Source organism: Zalophus californianus, chromosome 8 (genome assembly GCF_009762305.2).
Source record: "Zalophus californianus isolate mZalCal1 chromosome 8, mZalCal1.pri.v2, whole genome shotgun sequence".
In the NCBI taxonomy this organism is placed as follows: domain Eukaryota; kingdom Metazoa; phylum Chordata; class Mammalia; order Carnivora; family Otariidae; genus Zalophus; species Zalophus californianus.
In genome coordinates this window covers 126,622,961-126,643,326 of record NC_045602.1, presented here as the reverse complement: position 1 = coordinate 126,643,326, position 20,366 = coordinate 126,622,961, and the positions used below count along the sequence as shown (strand labels likewise).

General features: G+C 48.4%; 1 protein-coding gene across 4 annotated transcripts in view; it reads right to left on the bottom strand.

The window, feature by feature from the left end:
- EYA2 (EYA transcriptional coactivator and phosphatase 2) overlaps nt 1–20,366 on the bottom strand; it is a 266,106-nt gene that overhangs the window by 12,615 nt on the left and 233,125 nt on the right. For all 4 annotated transcript variants that reach the window (XM_027622030.2, XM_027622033.2, XM_027622032.2 and 1 more), the window contains 4 exons: nt 16,681–16,739; nt 12,699–12,859; nt 8,994–9,108; nt 7,913–8,034 (listed from right to left, as the gene is read on the bottom strand). In XM_027622030.2, coding sequence (XP_027477831.1) covers nt 7,913–8,034; nt 8,994–9,108; nt 12,699–12,859; nt 16,681–16,739 — 457 coding nt within the window. The remainder of the gene's footprint in view (nt 1–7,912; nt 8,035–8,993; nt 9,109–12,698; nt 12,860–16,680; nt 16,740–20,366) is intronic.

Genomic DNA, 20,366 nt, shown 5'->3' with positions numbered 1-20,366 from the left:
TGGGATGCAGTTTCTTCTAACAGACCAAAATATACCCCAAATCTACTGTATGGCTCTGTTCTATTCACCAGCCTGATCATAGTCTTTTTTTTCTTTTCCCTCCAGTTTCAGGTCTCTTCTGATTTGTTTAGTGTATATTTCTCTGGGGTCGTTGTTGCCCTTTTAGCATTTTGTTCTTTCGTTCATCTATTCTTCTCTGGACAAAACGACAAGATGGAAAAACTCACCTCAAAAAAAAGAACGAGAGGCAGTACCGACTGGCAGGGACCTAATCAATATGGACATTAGTACGATGTCGGAACTAGAGTTCAGAATAACGATTATAAAGATACTAGCTGGGCCTGAAAAAAGCATAGAAGACGCTAGAGAATCCCTTTCTGGAGAAATAAAATCTAACCAAGTTGAAATCAAAAAGGCTATTTAATGAGGTGCAATAAAAAAGGGAGCCTCTGACTGCTAGGATAAATGAGGCAGAAGAGAGAATTAGTGATATAGAAGACCAAATGATGGAGAACAAAGAAGCTGAGAAAAAGAGGTAAACAATATGGGATCACGAGGGGAGAATTCGAGTGGTAAGTGATATAAAGTGAAACAATATTAGAATAATTGGGATCCCAGAAGAAAGAGAGAGAGGGGCAGAAGGTATATTGGAGCAAATTCTAGTGGAGAACTTCCCTAATTTGGGGAAGGAAACAGGCTCAATCTCTAGGGGGCACAGAGAACCCCCCCCCAAAGTCAATAAAAATAGGTCAACACCCCAACATCTAATAGTAAAACTTAAAAAATCTCAGCGACAAAGAGAAAATCCTGAAAGCAGCTCAGGACAAGAGGTCTGTAAACTACAGTGGCAGCAGACCTATCCAGAGAGACCTGGCAGGCCAGAAAGGACTGGCATGATATATTCAGGGTACTAAATGAGAAAAATATGCAGCCAAGAATACTTTATCCAGCTAGGCTGTCATTGAAAATAGAAAAGAGTGATAAAAAGCTTCCAGGACAAACAGAAACTAAAAGAATCTATGATCACCAAACTAGCCCTACAAGAAATATTGAAAGGGGTCCTCTAAGCAAAGAGAGAGCCCAAAAGTAACATAGACCAGAAAGGAACACAGACAATATACAGTAACGGTCACCTTACAGGCAATACAATGGCACTAAATTCATATCTTTCAGTAGTTACCCTGAAGGTAAATGGGCTAAATGCCCCAATCAAAAGACACAGGCTATCAGATTGGATAAAAGAGCAAGACCCATCGATATGCTGTCTGCAAGAGGCTCATTTTAGACCCAAAGACACCTCCAGATTTAAAGTGAGGGGGTGGAAAACCATTTACTATGCTAATGGACATCAAAAGAAGGCTATCAGACAAATTAGATTTTAAACCTAAGATTGTAATAAGAGATGAGGAAGGTCACTATATCATACCTAAAGGATCTATCCAATGAGAAGATCTAACAGTTGTAAATATTTATGCCAACATGGGAGCAGCCAATTATATAAGCCAATTAATAACAAAATCAAAGAAACACATCGACAATAATACAATAATAGTAGGGGACTTTAACACCCCCTTCACTGAAATGGACAGATCATCTAAGCAAAAGATCAACAAGGAAATAAGGGCTTTAAATGACACACTGGACCAGATGGACTTCACAGATATATTCAGAACATTCCATCCCAAAGAAACAGAATACACCTTCTTCTCTAGTGCACATGGAGCATTCTCCAAAATAGATTACACATCCTGGGTCATAAATCAGGTCTCAACTGGTACCAAAAGATTGGGATCATTCCCTGCATATTTTCAGACCACAGTGCTTTGAAACTTGAACTCAATCACAAGAGGAAAGTTGGAAAGAACTCAAATACATGGAGGCTAAAGAGCATCCTACTAAAGAATGAGTGGGTCAACCAGGAAATTAAAGAATTAAAAAAAAATCATGGAAACAAATGAAAACACAACTGTTCAAAATCTTTGGGATGAAGCAAAGGCGGTCCTAAGAGGGAAGTATATAGAAATACAAGCCTTTCTCAAGAAACAAGAAAGGTCTCCAATACACAACCTAACCCAACACCACCTAAAGAAGCTGGAAAAAGAACAGCAAATAAAGCCTAAACCCAGCAGGAGAAGAGAAATAATAAAGATTAGAGCAGAAATCAATGAAATCGAAACCAAAAGAACAGTAGAACGGATCAGCAAAACTAGGAGCTGGTTCTTTGAAAGAATTAATAAGACTGCTAAACCCCTGGCGAGACTTATCAAAAAGAAAAGAGAAAGAACCCAAATAAATAAAATCATGAATGAAAGAGATCACAACCAACACTGAGAAATACAAACAATTATAAGAACATATTATGAGCCAGCATATTATATGCCAGCAAATTAGACAATCTGGAAGAAATGGATGCATTCCTAGAGACGTATAAACTACCAAAACGGAGCCAGGAAGAAATAGAAAACCTGAACAGACCCATAACCAGCAAGGAAATTGAAGCAGTCATCAAAAATCTCCCAACAAAAGGAGCCCAGGGCCAGATGGCTTCCCAGGGGAATTCTACCAAACATTTAAATAAGAATTAATACCTATTCTTCTGAAACTGTTCCAAATAATAGAAATGGAAGGAAAGGGTTGCCTGAGGGGCTCAGTCGTTAGGCGTCTGCCTTCGGCTCAGGTCATGATCCCAGGGTCCTGGGATCAAGCCCCACATCGGGCTCCCTGCTCTGCTGGGGCCTGCTTCTCCCTCTCCCACTCCCCCTGCTTGTGTTCCCTCTCTTGCTGTGTCTGTCTCTGTCAAATAAACATCTTAAAAAAAAAAAAATGGAAGGAAAACTTCCAAACCCATTTTATGAGGCCAGCATTACCTTGATCCCAAAACCAAAGACCCCACCAAAAAGGAGAATTACAGACCAATATCCCTGATGAACATGGATGCAGAGATTCTCACCAAAATACTAGCCAATAGGATCCAACAGTACATTAAAAGGATTATTCACCACGACCAAGTGGGATTTATTCCTGGGCTGCAAGGTTGGTTCAACTTCCACACATCAATCAATGTGATACACTACATTAATAAAAGAAAGGACAAGAGCCATATGATCCCCTCAATAGATGCAGAGAAAGCATTTGACAAAGTACAGCATCCTTTCTTGATCAAAACTCTTCAGAGTATAGGGATAGAGGGTACATACCTCAATATCATAAAAGCCATCTATGAAAAGCCCACAGCGAATATCATCCTACATGGGGAAAAACTGAGAGCTTTTCCCCTAAGGTCAGGAACACGGCAGGGATGTCCACTATCACCACTGTTATTCAACATAGTATTAGAAGTCCTAGCCTCAGCAATCAGACAACAAAAAGAAAAGGCCTCCAAATCGGCAAAGAAGAGGTCAAACTCTCACTCTTTGCAGATGACATGACACTTTATGTGGAAAACCCAAAGACGCCACCCCAAAACTGCTAGAACTCATACAGGAATTCAGTGAAGTGGCAGGATATAAAATCAGTGCACAGAAATCAGCTGCACTTCTATACACCAACAAGACAGAAGAGAAATTAAGGGGTCAATCCCATTTACAGTTCTACCCAAAACCATAAGATACGTAGGAATAAATCTAACCAAAGAGGTAAAGAATCTGTTCTCAGTAAACTATAGAAGACTCATGAAAGAAATTGAGGAAGACACAAAGAAATGGAAAAACGTTCCATGCTCATGGATTGGAAGAACAAATATTGTTAAAATGGCTATGCTACCTAGAGCAATCTACACATTTAATGTAATCTCTATCAAAATATCATCAACTTTTTTCACAGAAATGGAACAAATAATCCTAAAATTTGTATGGAACCAGAAAAGACCCCGAATAGCCAGAGGAATGTTGAAAAAGAAAACCAAAGCTGGTGGCATCACAATTCCGGACTTCCAGCTCTACTACAAAGCTGTAATTGTCAAGACAGTGTGGTACTGGCACAAAAACAGACACATAGATCAGTGGAACAGAACAGAGAACTCAGAAGTGGGCTCTCAACTCCATGGGTCAGCTAATCTTCGACAAAGCAGGAAAGAATATCCAATGGAAAAAAGACAGTCTCGTCAACAGATGGTGTTGGGAAAATTGGACAGCCACATGCAGAATAATGAAACTGGACCATTTCCTTACACCACACCCAAAAATAGACTCAAAATAGATGAAAGACCTAAATGTGAGACAGAAATCCATCAAAATCTTTCAGGAGAAGAAAACAGACAGCAACCTCTTCAACCTCAGCCACAGCAACTTCTCCCTAGATACATCACCAAAGGCAAGGGAGCAAGGGGGAAAATGAACTATTGGAACTTCATCAAGATAAAAAGCTTCTGCACAGCAAAGGAAACAGTCAACAAAACCAAAGACAACTGACAGAATGGGAGAAGATATTTGCAAATGACATATCAGAGAGAGAGCTAGTATCCAAAATCTATAAAGGACTTATCAAATTCAACACCCAAGGAAGAAATAATCCAATCAAGAAATGGGCAGAAGACATGAACAGACATTTCTGCAAAAAAGACATCCAAATGGCCAACAGACACATGAAAAAGTGCTCAACATTGCTCGGCATCAGGGAAATAGAAATCAAAACCTCAATGAGATACCACCTCACACCAGTCAGAATGGCTAAAATTAACAAGTCAGGAAACGACAGATGTTGGCGAGGATGCAGGGAAGGGGGAAACCTCCTACACCATTGGTGGGAATGCAAGCTGGTGCAACCACTCTGGAAAACAGTATGGAGGTTCCTCAAAAAGCTGAAAATAGAGCTACCCTATGGCCCAGCAATTGCACTAGCGGGTATTTACCCCAAAGATACAAATGTAGTAATCCAAAGGGGTACGTGCACCCCAATGTTTATAGCAGCAATGTCCACAAATAGCCAAACTATGGAAAGAACCCAGATGTCCATCAGCAGATGAACGGATTAAAGAAGAAGTGGTATATATATACACAATGGAATATTATGCAGCCGTCAAAAAATGAAATCTTGCCATTTGTAATGACATGGATGGAACTAGAGGGTATTATGCTGAGCGAAATAAGTCAATCAGGGAAAGACAGTTATCATATGATCTCACTGATATGTGGAATTTGAGAAACAAGGCAGAGGATCATAGGGGCAGAGAGGAAAAAATGAAACAAGACGAAACCAGAGAGGGAGACAAACCATAAGAGACTCTTAATCTCAGGAAACAAACTGAGGGCTGCTGGAGTGGAGGGGGTGGGGAGGATGGGGAGGCTGGGTGATGGACACTGGGGAGGCTATGTGTTGTGGTGAGCACTGGGTGTTGTGTAAGACTGATGAATCACAGCCCTGTATCCCTGAAACTAATACATTATATGTTAATAATAATAAAAAAAACACTAGTTCCCTCATACCCATTAGGATAGTTATCAAAAGAGGAGAGAATAGAATAGATGTTGGTGAGGATGTGGAGAAACTGGAACCCTTGGGCCCTGTCGGCGGGAATGCACAACCGTGTGGCCGCTACGGAAAACAGTATGGCGTTCCTCAAAAAAATGAAAAGTAGAATTACCCTATGATCCACCAATTCCACCACTGGGTACATATCCCAAAGAACTGAAAACAGAGTCTTGAAGAGAGATTTGTACACCCGTGTTCATCGCAGCACTGTTTTACAATAGCCAAGAGGGGGAGGCAATCCAAGTGTCCGTGGACAGATGAACGGATAAACGAAATGTAGCACAGACATAAATGGAGTATCACTCAGCCTTAAAAAGGAGAGGGATTCTGACACAGGCTACATCACAGGTAGGACCCTTGAGGACATTACGTTACATGAAATAAGCCAGTCACAAAGACAATATATATTCTATGATTCTACTTCTCCGAGGTCCCCAGAGCAGTCACATTCCTAGAGGCAGAAAGTAGAAGGGTGTTTGCCAGGGGCTGGGGGCAGGCAGGAATGGGGAGTTCCTGTTTAATGCAGACCCAGCTTCAGTTCTACAAGATGGAAAGAACTCTGGAGATGGATGGTGGGGATGGTGGCACAACAGTGGGAATGGGGCTGATACCCCTGAAATATACACTGAAAAATGGTGAGGATGGTAAAGTTCATGTCACGTGTATTTTACCATAATTAAAAAGTATTTAAGAAAGGTTCTCAAGAAGCTGCGAAGTCACATGACTACAGTGTGCAGAAAGACAATGATAGGCTCACCAAGTCCTGTTGCAGAAGCTCTCATGGCCAGACGGGGCCTGAATTTTATGATTTTAAAATCTAAAAATCTAAAGGCACTTTTCTGTAATGTTCAGAGCTAGAACTTAAGTAAAGGCAAAAACCAGTCTGGGAAAATGCTTCCACAATACCATAACTTTTTTTTTTTTTTTTGGTTCTAGGAAAAAAACAAGGGTAAAAATTTCTAATTAAAAACATTTTAAATAAAAATTAAAAAAAAAGGGGGGGTGCCTGGGTGGCTCAGTCGTTAAGCGTCTGCCTTCGGCTCAGGTCATAATCCCAGGGTCCTGGGATTGAGCCCCACGTCGGGCTCCCGGCTCGGTGGGAAGCCTGCTTCTCCCTCTCCCACTCCCCCTGCTTGTGTTCCCTCTCTCGCTGTGTCTCTGTCAAAAAAATAAATAAAAATTAAAAAAAATAAAAACATCTTAACTAACTAGATTTATTTAACATTATTATATAGTTTTAGGTGATATAAGAATAAAAAACTCCAGCCCCTCTCCTCCGAAAACCAATACGACTTGCCCTGATGATAAATGATGCTGTTCATTTTTATTTATTAAATTCTCTTATCTGATGGAAGCTCTGAGCCTAAGGCTTGTTCTCTTCGTTAATAAAGATTATCAAGCAGTAAGAGAGGTGTCAAAGTAGGATACCACTAAACTGAGATTCTCTCCTTAAAAGAGAATTAAAAAAAAACACAAATTTTTGTCTGTGTGGTTCAAGGTTGGATTCAAGTTTATTTGACGGCTTGTACCACCTAAATTAAAAATCACCTCATGTGCTATGCTGTGGTGGAAACTATTTTCCTCTTTTTTTTTAAGATTTTCTTTTTTCATTTAATAGAGACAGAGAGACAGACACAGAGACAAAGCATGAGCAGGAGGGAGAGGGAGGAAGCAGGCTCCCCACTGAGCAGGGCACCCGATGTGGGGCTCGATCCCAGGACCCTGAGATCACGACCTGAGCCGAAGGCAGATGCTTAATTAACTGAGCCACCCAGGTGCCCCTACTTTCCTCTTCTTAGTAATAGAATTCCATGACTTACCTGTGTTCATGGCACTTAGCTATGGACTACGTTTCCCAGCCTCCCTTGCCACTAGTCGTGGCCATGTGACTAAGCGGGGGCCCAGAGGAGGTGAGCAGAGGCACCAGGTATCCCATTTGAGTCCTGGTCTTAAAACATTTGACATGTATTACTCACTCCTTCCCCTCTTCCCCTAAGCTGGAACGATAATGTGGCAGGATTCTGATTTAACCACACATGAGAATAAAACCACAGGGGCTGGTGGAAAAATAAGATGGGAAGGACCTGGGGTCCTGGGCGAGTTTGCGGACAGAGCTGCCCCACGAGCCTGAGTCACTCACCTCTAGTCTGTTGACCTGTGAGAGAGAAAGAAGCTTGGATTCTGACGTAAGTCCTGTATTTGGGTGTGTGTTATAGCAACCTTGCAGATAACCTAACTTTAGAAAACGATGGTCCTAACCACTTTCTCTGGAAGCTGAGGTTAGAACGAGTGGTTTGTGGGATCGTTCTGGGGATCTGAGTCATGGCCATGGACAAGTTCTTTAGCTTTCTTAGTGCCCTTTTCCTTAAGCTTCCCAAATGCGGGATGGAGAGCTAGCCTCACCCTCCCTCCCTGCATCACCGTGAGGTCTGGTTCTCCCTACCTGTCTTCGTTGCACTGTAGATGTTCTCAATAGGAAACACGGAGCCCAGTCCATACAGCAGGACTTTGGCTAACGCAGGGATTAGTTGAGTGGTAGTGACCAGCACGTTGACACAGTTGGGCCTGAGGACAGAGAAGACTGTAGGTCAGAACACCAGGGCCAGGCCTCCTCACCCTGCAGCACGAGCCTGGAGTCGGCAGGAGCCCTGGTGGGGTTTGGAGCTCTGGCTAAGTCATCTTCAGGTGAGGGGAGGCCCAAAGATCCTTCAGCTGTTCCTCTTTTAAGCCTGAGGCTGCCTGGCACATTGAAACGCAATCCTGTAATATTACTTACAGTGTTAAGTGTTAATACTTATTTAAAACAAATGTTTCTTGCAAGGGTCCACACTTACATAGCTGCAGCTGCCTATCAGGGATGTAAATGAGTAATATGGATCAGGTGTAGGGCAACAGGGAGCGGTGAGGACTGGGGTAAACTGGAGAACACCTGCCGGTTCTGATATTTTGACAGAACCTAGAAATCTGGAGCTATGGATTACTTTCCCAGTCTTTGGGACAAAGTGTGTATCAAACAGGACACATCCGCAGGACAGAGCCAGCTCATGGCCTGCCATCTTGTAACCATTTCTATGCTGGGACACAAGATTTTTGGACGCTAGTGCAGGGGGTTATTTGTTCTCTGGCTCAGATGATCTTGTTAAAGAGCAAGAGGCAATTTATTGGGAGGCCTGGAATGAAACTCCTTACCCTGTATTTGCCTGCCAGATGATCTGTGGCCCACTATAAAATGATTTTCAGAGGGCTTTGTTGGGACTGGCGGGTGTTGTGGGCAACAGCGGATGGGACAGACCGACCTACATACAAAGCTCTGCTGGACCCTGAGAAGTCTTAGCACCTGTTTGCTCAGCGGTGGTACAAGGTTTCCATGGTACTGTGTGACTCCTCAGCTTTATCAAATGTCTGGAAAGTGTGCAAGTGAGAATGTGGAGAGTCCAATTCTTCAAGTATGGAAATGGAGGAGCCACCACTCTCAAATGGGAAAAAGTTCAGGGGCAGGAAGGCAAATAGGGGCTCCCACCTACCGGGAATTGATGAGGTTAAGCGCCTTGAGAGAGTGGGTCAGCCAGAGGTCGGTCAGAGCTTCCAGTTCAGCTCTGAGCTGTAGCCAAGTCTCTCTTTTGGGAGCTCCTATCAAGCCTATGGACAAGGAAAATAAAGACGTGGTATTTATCATTTGAGAGGTCTGGGGAGGGGGGTGGTTAGGGAAGGGGAATCTAGCTACTGGTACCCTGACATTTCAAATCAGATGATATCCAAGGTCAACTTTATCCAGTGATTTTAATCTTATTTTGTGATTGATTGATCCACTGATTGACCCACTCATCCACCCGGCCATCCCTCCATCCATCCCTCTGCCCGTCCATCCAACAAAGAATTCGGGAGTGCCTTCTGTGTGCTCAGTATTGTAATAGGCACTGCATATACAGATGAACAAAAAATGCAGACTGTAGAGTTTGTACTGTTACAGCGGAGACAAAAAATGAATAAAATAAAAACGGTTAACATTTATTGAGTGCTTACTGTGTGTATGGCCTGTGTTTTTTTTTGGCCTGTGCTTTTTAATAGGATTTATTTCACTCACTTTCACAGTGCCCCTAGAGGTGGACACTATTTTTTCACATTGAGATATAATTGACATAGAACACTGTGGAAGTCAGGTGGAGAAGCTGAGGCTTAGTGAGGTCAACTGACTTGCTCACGGCAGGAAGTATGGAGACAGGTGTACCCAGGCAGCGGGCCTCCAGAGCCCACTCCACGGGCTCTCTAGAGCTGACTGTCAGTCTCTCAGCCGTCAAGGCCCTTAAGATGAAGTTCAGCTTCCAGAGCCCCTGCCCCTGCTCAGTTGCTTACCTCGTCTCTTGCCATTGCCTTGCTGTCCTTCCATTCCCGCCCTGGTGGCCCCCTTTTTGTCCCTTGATACACCAGGTGCGTTCCTACGTCATCTCAGAACCTGGACCACTCTTCGTATCTTCCTTTCCCTGTTTGCCTAAGTCCTTTACACTCCGTTTCCAATGTCATTTCTTCTGGAAGGCCTACCCTGGTCAGGTCTCTATTTTACACCCTCCCAACACACCGCACCTCTTCTCCTGGCACACTTGTCACAACTATGATTTCAAACACATCTGTGTAATCATGTGTTCGATGTCTGCTTCGGCCACCACACCGTTGCCTCCATGAGGGCAGGGACTGAGCCGGTTTTGTTTACCACCGCGGAACCAGCCCCTGGGCAGTGCTCTCGCAGGGACTGGTGCACGGCTCGTGCCGATTTGGTGTTTGTTCAAGGGAGAAGGAATTCACTAGGACAAGACGCTGCAGGTGGTCTCTGGCTTTGCCTTCTCTCTGCCCCTTCCCCACAGCCCTTAATAACAATACAAACTGTCAGGGGCACGGGACCATATGGTTTACAAGAGGCTTCCCACGCGTGCTGCCACGGGTAGTCAGCTGGTCAACCCCTCCTACTTTGCACTAGGAAGTATGCTTCAGGCTTCTGTCTGCTTGCCCCTTACCGGCAGCTTTTCCCCAGGCTCGGCCTCCTTCCCCAGACAAGAGCAACATTCAAGAAGTGCTCACTGCACGGTGGCACAGTTCTCAGCAACTCCCGTGTGTTAATTCACATTATCCTGACATTTATCCTATGAGTTGGGCAGCATCATTATTCCCATCTGACACCTGAAGAAACTGAGGCACGAAGGGGTCAAGTAACCTGTTCAAGGGTTGTAACAGGACATGGTAGAGGGAGGTGTGATATCAGGCAAAGGCCTCTGAACCCAGTCCTGCCTCCCGATGTTGACTTGTTAAGCCTTTCCCATTTTCACCCTGTATCTTGTGGATGTCTCTCTTCTGAGCACAACTTCCCAAACCCTCAGGATCCTGGGGTGTTGGTGACCCCTGGGGTTGGAGGCTGGGGTCCTCACCACGCCAGTTCTATGATGCAGAAAGAGCTGGGGGGGCCGCCCGCGGAGTCCTGCCACCAGCAGGCTCCCCTCACCTGTTGACACACCGCGCAATCCCCCCTCAGCTCAGGGGAGAGCAGAGCAGCCTGACAGGAGCCCCGGGTGCTTCCTGGGGCTTAACCTGGATGAGGAGCAGGTGGCCCCTGCTGGCCGCCTCCATCCCTGTCTCCTCTACTCCAAGCACACCTGCTCCCCTCCTTGCTCCACGTCTACAGACTTGGGTGTGAGAGGCTACCGAGTGTGGGCAGTGGTGGCGAAGCCGCCGGCCTTGGGTTCCACTGTGGTGGCTCTGCCACCTGGGCTGTGTGATGCTGGCCAGGTTACTTAACGTCTCTGATCTCAGTTTCCACCTTTATAGCACACAGATGAGAAAAGCACTTACCTCACAGGGCTGTGGTAAAGAGCAAATAAGACAGTAGGTGAAAAGCCCTCCTAACAGAGCCCGGCCTACAGTGAGTGCTCAGTAAACATTAGCTACGGTCAGGACTGTGTAGGGTCGCAGCCACGGACTGGAGACACAGAAGAACCTGAAAGACTCCCAAGCAAAACTGAAAGGAGCCAGTGACAAATGCGACCATTTGCTGAGCCGCTGCCTCAGGCACAGAGTCATGACTTCTGTGCCTATTAACAACAAACCTTTCCATAACCCAGGGAGACAACTGTTTTTATCCCCATTTCACAGATTTAGACGCTGAGGCTCAGGGAGGTAGCCAGAAAGTGGAGGCATTGGGACTGGAAGTAGGTTCTGTCCAGTTTGAGACCCTAGATTCTTCCTGGGACTCTACTCTTTCTGGGGCAGGAGGAGGGAGCCCTAGAAGCTTTGGGGGCCAAGGGGCATATGGCAGACACTACCAGCTGCCTACTCAGACCTTTTCCCTTTATGGGCCTGTAACTGGGTCCATGCATTGTGACAATCAAAACACCCCCAAATGCCTCCTGGGGGAGAAGCAGTATCACCTCCTGTTAAGGACCGCTGGCCCAGAGAATTCCAGAAAAGCGATCTAGGGCCTGGCACTGCAGAGCAAGCCTTGCCCATAGGCCCTTCCAGACTTCTCATCCAGTGCCACGACCAATGCTCTCTTGCTGCCGAAGCCGGCGGCTCTCACCTTGACCGCACATCAGGGCCTGAACCCTGTGTCCCGACCCCAGCTGCAGCCAGGCTGAGAACATCAGAGCTGGAAATGCCCCAGGTGGTTCCAATATGAGAACCAGCGCCTTCCAGGCCTTCTCCAACTTCAGTGTTTCCACAGATTACCGGGAATCTTGTTAAAAACGCAGAATCTGACCCAGTGGCCTGGAGGGGCCCCCAGAGTCTGGCAACAAAGCTGATGCTTACGCAGCTGGTCTGCAGCCCACTGTCGGAGCAGCAGGGGCCGAAGCCACCGGTCCCCCAACTTCAGCAAGTGACCGAGGCGCCCGGAGGGCGTGTTGTAACACAGGTGGCGAGGCCACCTCAGCCTCCTCAGGCCACACCTGATGTAGCCGTCGGTGGGGGGGGTGGCCCCTAAGCCCGCCCCACCGCTCGTGGGCTGTGGGATCCCGGGCAGGCTGTCATCTATTCCTCAGCCTCCCGCCCCACACCCACCCCAAGTGAGGACACAGAAATGCTCGTGCCCCTTCCAGAGCGCGCCCCGAGGCGTGCACTGAGCAAGCTGGTGTCTGCGCACGCAAGGGGCCGTGGCCACCCTTGACCCTGCCTCGGCCCGGGGTGCGGCCTGAGCAGGGCAGCCAGCCCTCCCCGCTCCCCCTGCGTGGGGGGCACCGGCCACTCACCACCGACGTTGTTCTTGTAGGTGTTGTACATCTCCTTCACCCGCCGGTAGCGGAAGGCCAGCTTCCTCATCCAGTCCACGCCGCCGTGGACGCCGGAGCCCAGGCACAGGTTGGCTCCCGGGGCCGAGCTGTGGAAGCCGTCAGTGGAGAAGTTGTACGTGCTGGGGGGGGGGGGGGAGAGATACTGTCGGTGGGCAAGGGGGGGGCTCTTTGCCAGGAGCCCACAGGCCCCACAGAGCCAGGAAGCCCCTGCGTGCAGTGGCCAAGCTAGGAAAAGCCCCGCCCCGCCTTTAGAATTCGAAACCAGAAGGGAATTCCAAAAAATGGTTGCAGCTGGTTCATCCTGACAGAAGAGTCCAGAAGAAAACGTGTTAGTTCCTCCTACTTCGATCCCCAAATCTGCACTGCTCCGTGTTCCCTGTAAGGCCTGGCTGCCAACCCTTTCTTCCCATTCTGTGACATCTCCGTATCTTTCCACAGAAATAACCATAATTTTTTTGATTTGTTAAATTAGGCAGAGCCGATTGCTGGGGCTTTGCAGATACAATCCTCCACTCCGAATGAAGCATGTCGGCCTAAGAAGTGCTCTGTGTGGACTGGGGACGAAGCCAGAGTGTCCCACAAAGCTGACGACAGATGTGGCAGCTGAGAACCCGAACAGGAGAGTGTGGGCGACTCGCTGCCTACAGCAACCAGCACGTGAGAATGAAAACCCCAACGCGCCAGAGACCCCCCCATCTTCCTTCCCTCCGCCAGAAGCTTTGCTGGAGGTTTGCAAAATCACCGTCGGAAGGGGAAAACCAGAGCGTGACAAGGGATATGTGTATAGTATGACCCAAAGCTTTAAAAATGAGTCTCTTCCTAGGGGCACCTGGGTGGCTGTTGGTTCAGCGTCAGACTCTTGATTTTGGTTCAGGTCGTGATCTCAGGGTCATGAGATGGAGCCTCATGTGGGGCTCTGTACCGGGCGTGCAGCCTGTTTGAGATTCTCTCTCTTCCTCTGTGCCGCCCCCTCACCCCCCCCCCCCCACCATGAGTCTCTTCCTAGAAAAGAGCAGAAGGAAACGGGTCAATATGGTTCTATGGCTGTCTCAGGGTGTGAGTTTGGCTGATTTTTTCCCTCTTTGCACTATTTTGCACTTTCTAGATGTTCTAGGATAAGCTGAAGAGTGGAAACAGAAAGACATTTTTTACAAAGATGCGGTGCAGCAGGAATGTAGCAACACTTGGAAGCCGTATCTCACGTACCTCCCCGTACTTCAGGGCCCCTGCTGCTGCAGAGGTCAAAGGGCATTTGGAAAGTGCAAGGTGCTAGGTCATGCTCCCTGTGGGGCACCTGAACACAGCATGATGGGACATGCGGCTGTCACCCTCCATTCTGTGTCTGGGGCTCAGCCTTACTCGAGCAGAGGCCAGGCCTTACTCTTGGGTCGAAAACTCTTCCCAGGGAAGAGGCTTTGGTTGTGATAACAAAAACTCTGCTGGAGCCACAGGAACACCTGGGGCGAATGTCTCCGACTCAAGAGCTAATTGCACCTTGGGGGCTCCCTGGGGCATGCAAGCCAGGACACTGGCCCATGCGACTTGATCCTCAAGGCTTCGAACATATACTCCGGTGTGCCTCCTGACTTGTCTGCAGCCTTGTGTTGAGCAGCAGTGAGCTCGGGAGCCAGAATAGTCCATTCACCCTGAAATTCCTCCTTGGTCATGGCCTTTGCAGCAGTGGCCTGCTCTTCCTTCTCAGTCTCTTCAGAAGTCTCCGCAGAAGCCAAGATTTGGTGAGGCCTCCCGTGGGTGCTCATAGGGGATGGTGCCACAGATGTGCAGGACTTCCAGGGCTGGGACCCGCCACATCGGACTCGCCCTGTGAGCCCCCTTGCTGCCGGATGGGGTGGCAGGGTCCACGTGGCACAGGGGAGAGTCTGTGACACAGCTACGGTAGGCAGAGTAGCACCTCTGGTGGTCGGCGGTCAGCCCTGGGGACAGCAGCTACCAGAGGTCGTGGCTCCCGGAAGGCTGCGTGGATCTGGTTGGTGAAGGTTCCAGGAGCGGGGTGGCCACCGGACTGGCCCCCAGACAGCAGCAGCACAGCTCGCCGGCCAGGATTCCCAGAGGCTAGGACGTGGGCGTCAGCCGTGTCTTCAATGGCAACCGCGTGACGAGCTGCCGGCAGAGCTTCTCCCACGTCCTCTTCAGATTTATGTTTGCGCCAATACTGTTCCCTCTGTGCATGTACGGTTCCGTGTGGAAGTCAAGGTTGGTGCCACCTACGTGAGTTCCTGCTGCAAGGAATTTGAAGACATCCTCCTGCTTCAGTGGCAGGACACCAAGGGCTCCGGACATGGTGGAAGTTTCCTTTAAGTTGCAACGGGAACCCAGGACTATGCCTTCTGGGCCCCTCTTGGAGTAGTGTGGAAAGGCCAGAAAATTGATTCTTGAAAAAGAACACATACTAAAAACTCCGAGGACACCCTGGGGGAGGTGGCCAGATGTTCTGCCAAGAGAACAGGAGGGCAGGGAAGGACATCCATGAATCCTACCTCCCCTACCTACTGGCTGTGTGAGGTTCGGCAGGTTACTTAACCTCTCTGTGCCTCCCATTCCCCACCTGTAAAATGGGGATGATGAGAAAAGCAGGTGTTGTTCCCTAGGGTAACTGTGAAGATGAGGGAGTTAATGCACGTAAGGTGTCTGGGATAGGGCGTGTGCAAAATAAGGGCATTACCAAGGTTGGTTTCTGCAGTGAACTGAAAAAAACCAAAGAAGGTACATTTGATGCTTGGTGCCTGGCACACAGTAGGGACTCAAAAGAGATTGCTTGAATGAATACATGGAGAATTTGGTGTCTGTGGGGAAAACCATCCTCAGATTGTGGGTTCTGGAAGTGATGTCCCAAACAGCTCAGCATGAGACGGCCTTCAGAGGAACCTGCTCTCAGTCCCATGCCAGCCAGCTACAGGGGAAACGTTATAAAAGTGGAACCCTGGTTGCTCATTGCCGTGAGGGGAAGAGTGGCTCCCAGCTATGATGTCATGGAAAGGACACAATTAACCTTGATCTGGGGTTTATTTACTCCATAAATGGAGAAGCCCTGGCTGGCACCAGAGCCTTGCTCCTTGCCAGTCCTGACTGCGAGGGATTTTCAGAATGGCTAATTAATATGAAGCAGGTGCCTGCCTCTCACTTCTAGTTGTGCTGGCCTTTGAAAAGACTTCCAGGGCCCAGAGACAGAAGCTTTGACTTCTTTTTTTGGAGTAAGATGGAAGACACATCTAGGAAGCAAACACTAGGTGAAGTTACTGGTCCCATAAGCAAAACATCATGCAGTCTAATAATATTTTTGATGGGCCAAGAGGCACTGGGCTGGGATAATTTTGGATAAGCACAGATTAACTCTGGTTCCATTTTTATAAGGTTTTCTCAGGGGCAGGCTTGGAACATTCCAGCCACATTCCTCTGAAAGCTGTCTCGTTTTGAGCAGTTGGGTACCTTATTTCGGGAATCCATGTCCTAAGAGTGTTGTCCCCTAGAAACTAGACATACCGCTTACTCAGTCAAGAAATATCTTTTTGAGTATGGACTGTATCAATATTCATATTAAATAATATAGGTATGCTAACGAAGCAATCAAACCTTTGAAGAAGGGGTGCCGAACTCTTCGTGATGGTGATTCTGGGAGGCAAGGTTAGAAGTGGCGTATGAATTTTTTACAATATGCATGCATTACTTTGGGAAGCAGACAGGAAACCATTGAGAGATAAACATAAGGAGAGTCACAGAGAGTCTGTGAAAATCTCAGCCTTTGTGATTGGAGGTGATGCTGAGGAGGCTGCAGGGTGGCGGTCGGGGCTGCGACCCTGGGTTCTGACCCAGGCAGGGGCACTCATCCTGATAACCCAGCCCGCCCCTCCTCTCTGCTTCTGGTGAAAGGCAAGCTCAATAACCAATCAAAAGGGGCAGTTCTGGCTCCCCACACTCCTACCTTAGGTCCTGCCCATTGTCATCGGAGGAGACATCGTCAACGTGGATCTGGTCACAATCCTGTGGAGAATGTGGTAAGAAGAGAAAAAGAGGGAGAAGGAAGACTGGTTAATCCTTTTTTTTTTTTTTTCCTAAAGATTTTACTTATTTATTTGTCAGAGAAAAAGACAGCACAAGCAGGGGGAGCGGCAGGCAGAGGGAGAAGCAGGCTCCCTGCTGAGCAGGGAGCCCGACATGGGACTCGATCCCTGGATCCTGGGATCAAGACCTGAGCTGAAGGCAGCCTCCTAACCGACTGAGCCACCCAGGCGCCCCATGACTGGTTAATCTGATGTGGTCTCTCAGAGAGTTGGTTTCATAAGCTGAGCACTGCCCTGGGAGGCAGGAGTTCTGAATTCTGGCGTGAGCTTTGCCACTAAAGGTTAGTGACCTCCCATTAAGTCTCATCCCTTCTTCTGCCTTCGGTACCCTTATAAATGAGGTTGGCTGTTAAGGGGGAGAGACCATATAATTTATCATGCAAACCCAGTTTGTTTTGCAAGTAAAGGGGGCTGCTGTTAAGATTACATTAGGAGGACAGGCGCAGAACAGGACCACCCCCCTCCGCCCCTGAGTATGTGAGGACATACAGTCACCCTGGCCCCACGGCCGAGGCCTTTGCCTTAATCAAGTTACGTTCTCTGCTCGGAAGGCTCTGCTGCCTTCATCCGCTTAGTGAACCTTGTATTCATCAACATTCACTTCTGGAGGTACCCCCGCCCCCAGCCCTCCTCTGTGTCCCATGCTCTGCGGTCAGCATCGATTGGGCACTGAGTCTACTGTATAATGTATAATGCTTGCCATCCAGCAGACTCCAGAGCCATGCTGCTTTCCACCACTCACAGATCTCTCCGTTCCCTTCGGGGAAACACCCTAGCACGTGTGAGCTAAGAAAGAGGGGAGGGCACATGACCCAGGCTTGACCAAGCGGAGAGACCCGGCCTCGGTGACTGTGTCAAAGATGAGCATGTAGTCTAAACTGGACCAGGGAGAGCCGGCCCTGGGACTTGGGCTGAGACCTTGGGGAAGGGGCCTCTCCTTCACTGTAGCTGCCACATGGTGGGATTAAGCCTGGAGAAAAGCAGATCTGAGAGCTGGAGACAGGGCTGAAGCCCTGATCACAGTATTTGATCCCCTGGATCCAGCCCCAGCTGAAACCAGAAACCAGGCCACCATGACTGTGGTAAGCTGAATAATGCCCTCCACCCTCAAATGTCCCTGCCCTAATCCCAGGGGCCTTACATGGCAAAAGGGACTTTGCAAGATGTGATTCAGTTAAAGGTCTTGAGATGGGAAGAGTCTTCTGGATTATCTAGGTGGGCCCTAAATGTTTACATTACAAGGGGTCCTGTAAGGAAGAAGCAGAGGGGTATTTGAAGACAGAAAGGGGAAGGGGACTGGGGTGGTACTGGGGTACGCGGGAGATGGAGGAAGAAGCCACACGTCCAGAAATACGGGGGCCCACTACACCAAAAAAGGCCGGGATTCCTCCCCTCAGAGCTTCCAGAGGAAACCAGCCTCGCCAACGTCTTCAGCCCAGGGAGACTGGTTCTGGACTTCCGACCTTCCGAACGGTAAGAGAACACAGTCGTGTGGTTCGGAGTCGGCTCCAGCTGTGTGACCTCCAGCCGGTGGCATAACCACCCCGAGCCCCCGAGGTCGGGCTGGGAAATGCGAGACGGCGGAACCTCCTTCACGGGCTTGGCGTGAGGAGAAGGGAGGGGCTGGGCGGAGAGCATCCAGTGCAGGGATGGATGGTACGGAGCAGGCGTGGCGTGAATGTTAGTTTCTGTTATTGTATGAAGATTTAGAAATGTCCCCGTGTTGGTTGCAAGGTCATTTCAGGGGGCAGGTGTCTCCTGGAAAACACTGCTAGGGAGAGGAGAAGCACGTGGAATTCTGAGCTCGACACTAAGAAAAAAGTTGGCGGTGACATCTCTGGACTGTTGATAGGAGGGTAGAATCTGGGGAAAAAGAAGGTGCTTTCAACATTTTGAGCACCATCTCTTTTTACATAAGGAAGAGGCTTGAATTTATCTTTGAGACTAGCAGCTCTGAGGGGGGTGGGGATGATGGGAACCCCTTCCCTCATTAATTTTTAGAAAACCTATAGGGGTAACCATGTTGTTATGGAGATGTGGGGGCGGGCTGGGGACAGTGGCATTTGGGGCGGCCTGGGCTACTCTGTGGGGATTGAGGCTGGAACCTTGGAGAAAGGGGTGGTCTGGCCACTGGTCTCTCTCTGGTCCCATGAAAGGGCTTTGCATTCAAAAGGGGTTTGCCAGAAGGTGAGGTTCGCTTCCAGAGTCCCTGGCACACTCTGGCCCACAGCTCTGTGGCAAAGTGGGACGTCTCCCATCCATGGGCCCGGGACAATGTCGGGGCATGGGCAGCAGCGTGCTCTGACAGGCCTGGATGGAAAGGGCAGTGGGGAAGTTCCACCATGTGGGCAGGTGGACGTCGGAGCAGAGGGCAAAGAACATGGCGGATGTTAAGGGGTGAACCCAACTGAGACGCTCTCTGGAGAACACTGGGAACAAACTGGGGCTACTGAGTGACCACTCGAGCTAGCTTACACCTAAGCCTCTGCTGTTCCTCATTCCGCATTTCCTTCCTTTCCATGTACCCGGGAGTCTCATCGATGCTTGGTGGTCTCAAGTATACTTGATGCCCCTCCCCAAGAGGGACTGTTCTTTCCTAAAATAGTCGAGCATGATGGTACACCCCAACTTGAAAGATTCTATAGTCACTCTGTCTAATACAGTAGTGATTAGCCCATGTGGTTACTGATAGTTATATTTAAATAAATTTAAATTCAACAGCATAAAAAATTTAGTTCCTTAGGTCTATTTCAAGTGCTCAGCAGCCACATGTAACCAGTGGCTGCTGTATTAGGTGGTGCACGTACTCCCATCATCACAGAAAATTCTAGTGGACAGTGCTGCTCTCGAGGGGTAAAGGAACCAGACTGAGAACTCTTCTGTGTTGATAAGCTCACTTAGGGAAGAGCTTGCAAGCTGGCCTGGAGACGTAGCTTGTTCAGCCCACACTACACTTGAAACGTTTTTTTGGAACAGTAGCCAATACATAAACTCAGGGGACCTCTCTTTCTCTCCCTCTCCCCCTGCTTGTTCTCACTCTCCCTGTCTTTCCAGATTTTCGCTACTCTGAGACTTTACATGCGCTGGCAGTGTGGGGCTTGCATTCTTCTGTCCCAACCATCCTTAGCCCTTTCCAGGGCTCTACGCTCCCGTCTGGGCTTTCCTCCCTTCACTTACCTGCTTACGTGGCCCCAGTGGGCACACTAGTTGGAGCCCTCTGAGCCACAGAAATCTTACATAGATGGAAGGGTCCTCAACCAGCAAGCCTGGTCTGTTCATGAAAACGGTCTTTAAAAGCCAATGCTGACTTTGAAGACCCAGGCACAGAGAACACAAAATTAGTAGCAGACTTCTCCCCCATCCATTGCTTTGGCTGAAATTGGAAAAACACCTGCCTGTGCCCCCCAGTCCTTGCCTCAAGCTCGAAAGCTGCTCTGGGGGTCACACGGGCTCAGGCCCCTGGGCAGGGTTCCCTGTGCTTTCCCTGATGTCAGGGGAAAGGCATGTGGGAGGCTCTGGTTTTCTCATTTGCAAGGGGATTGTTGGG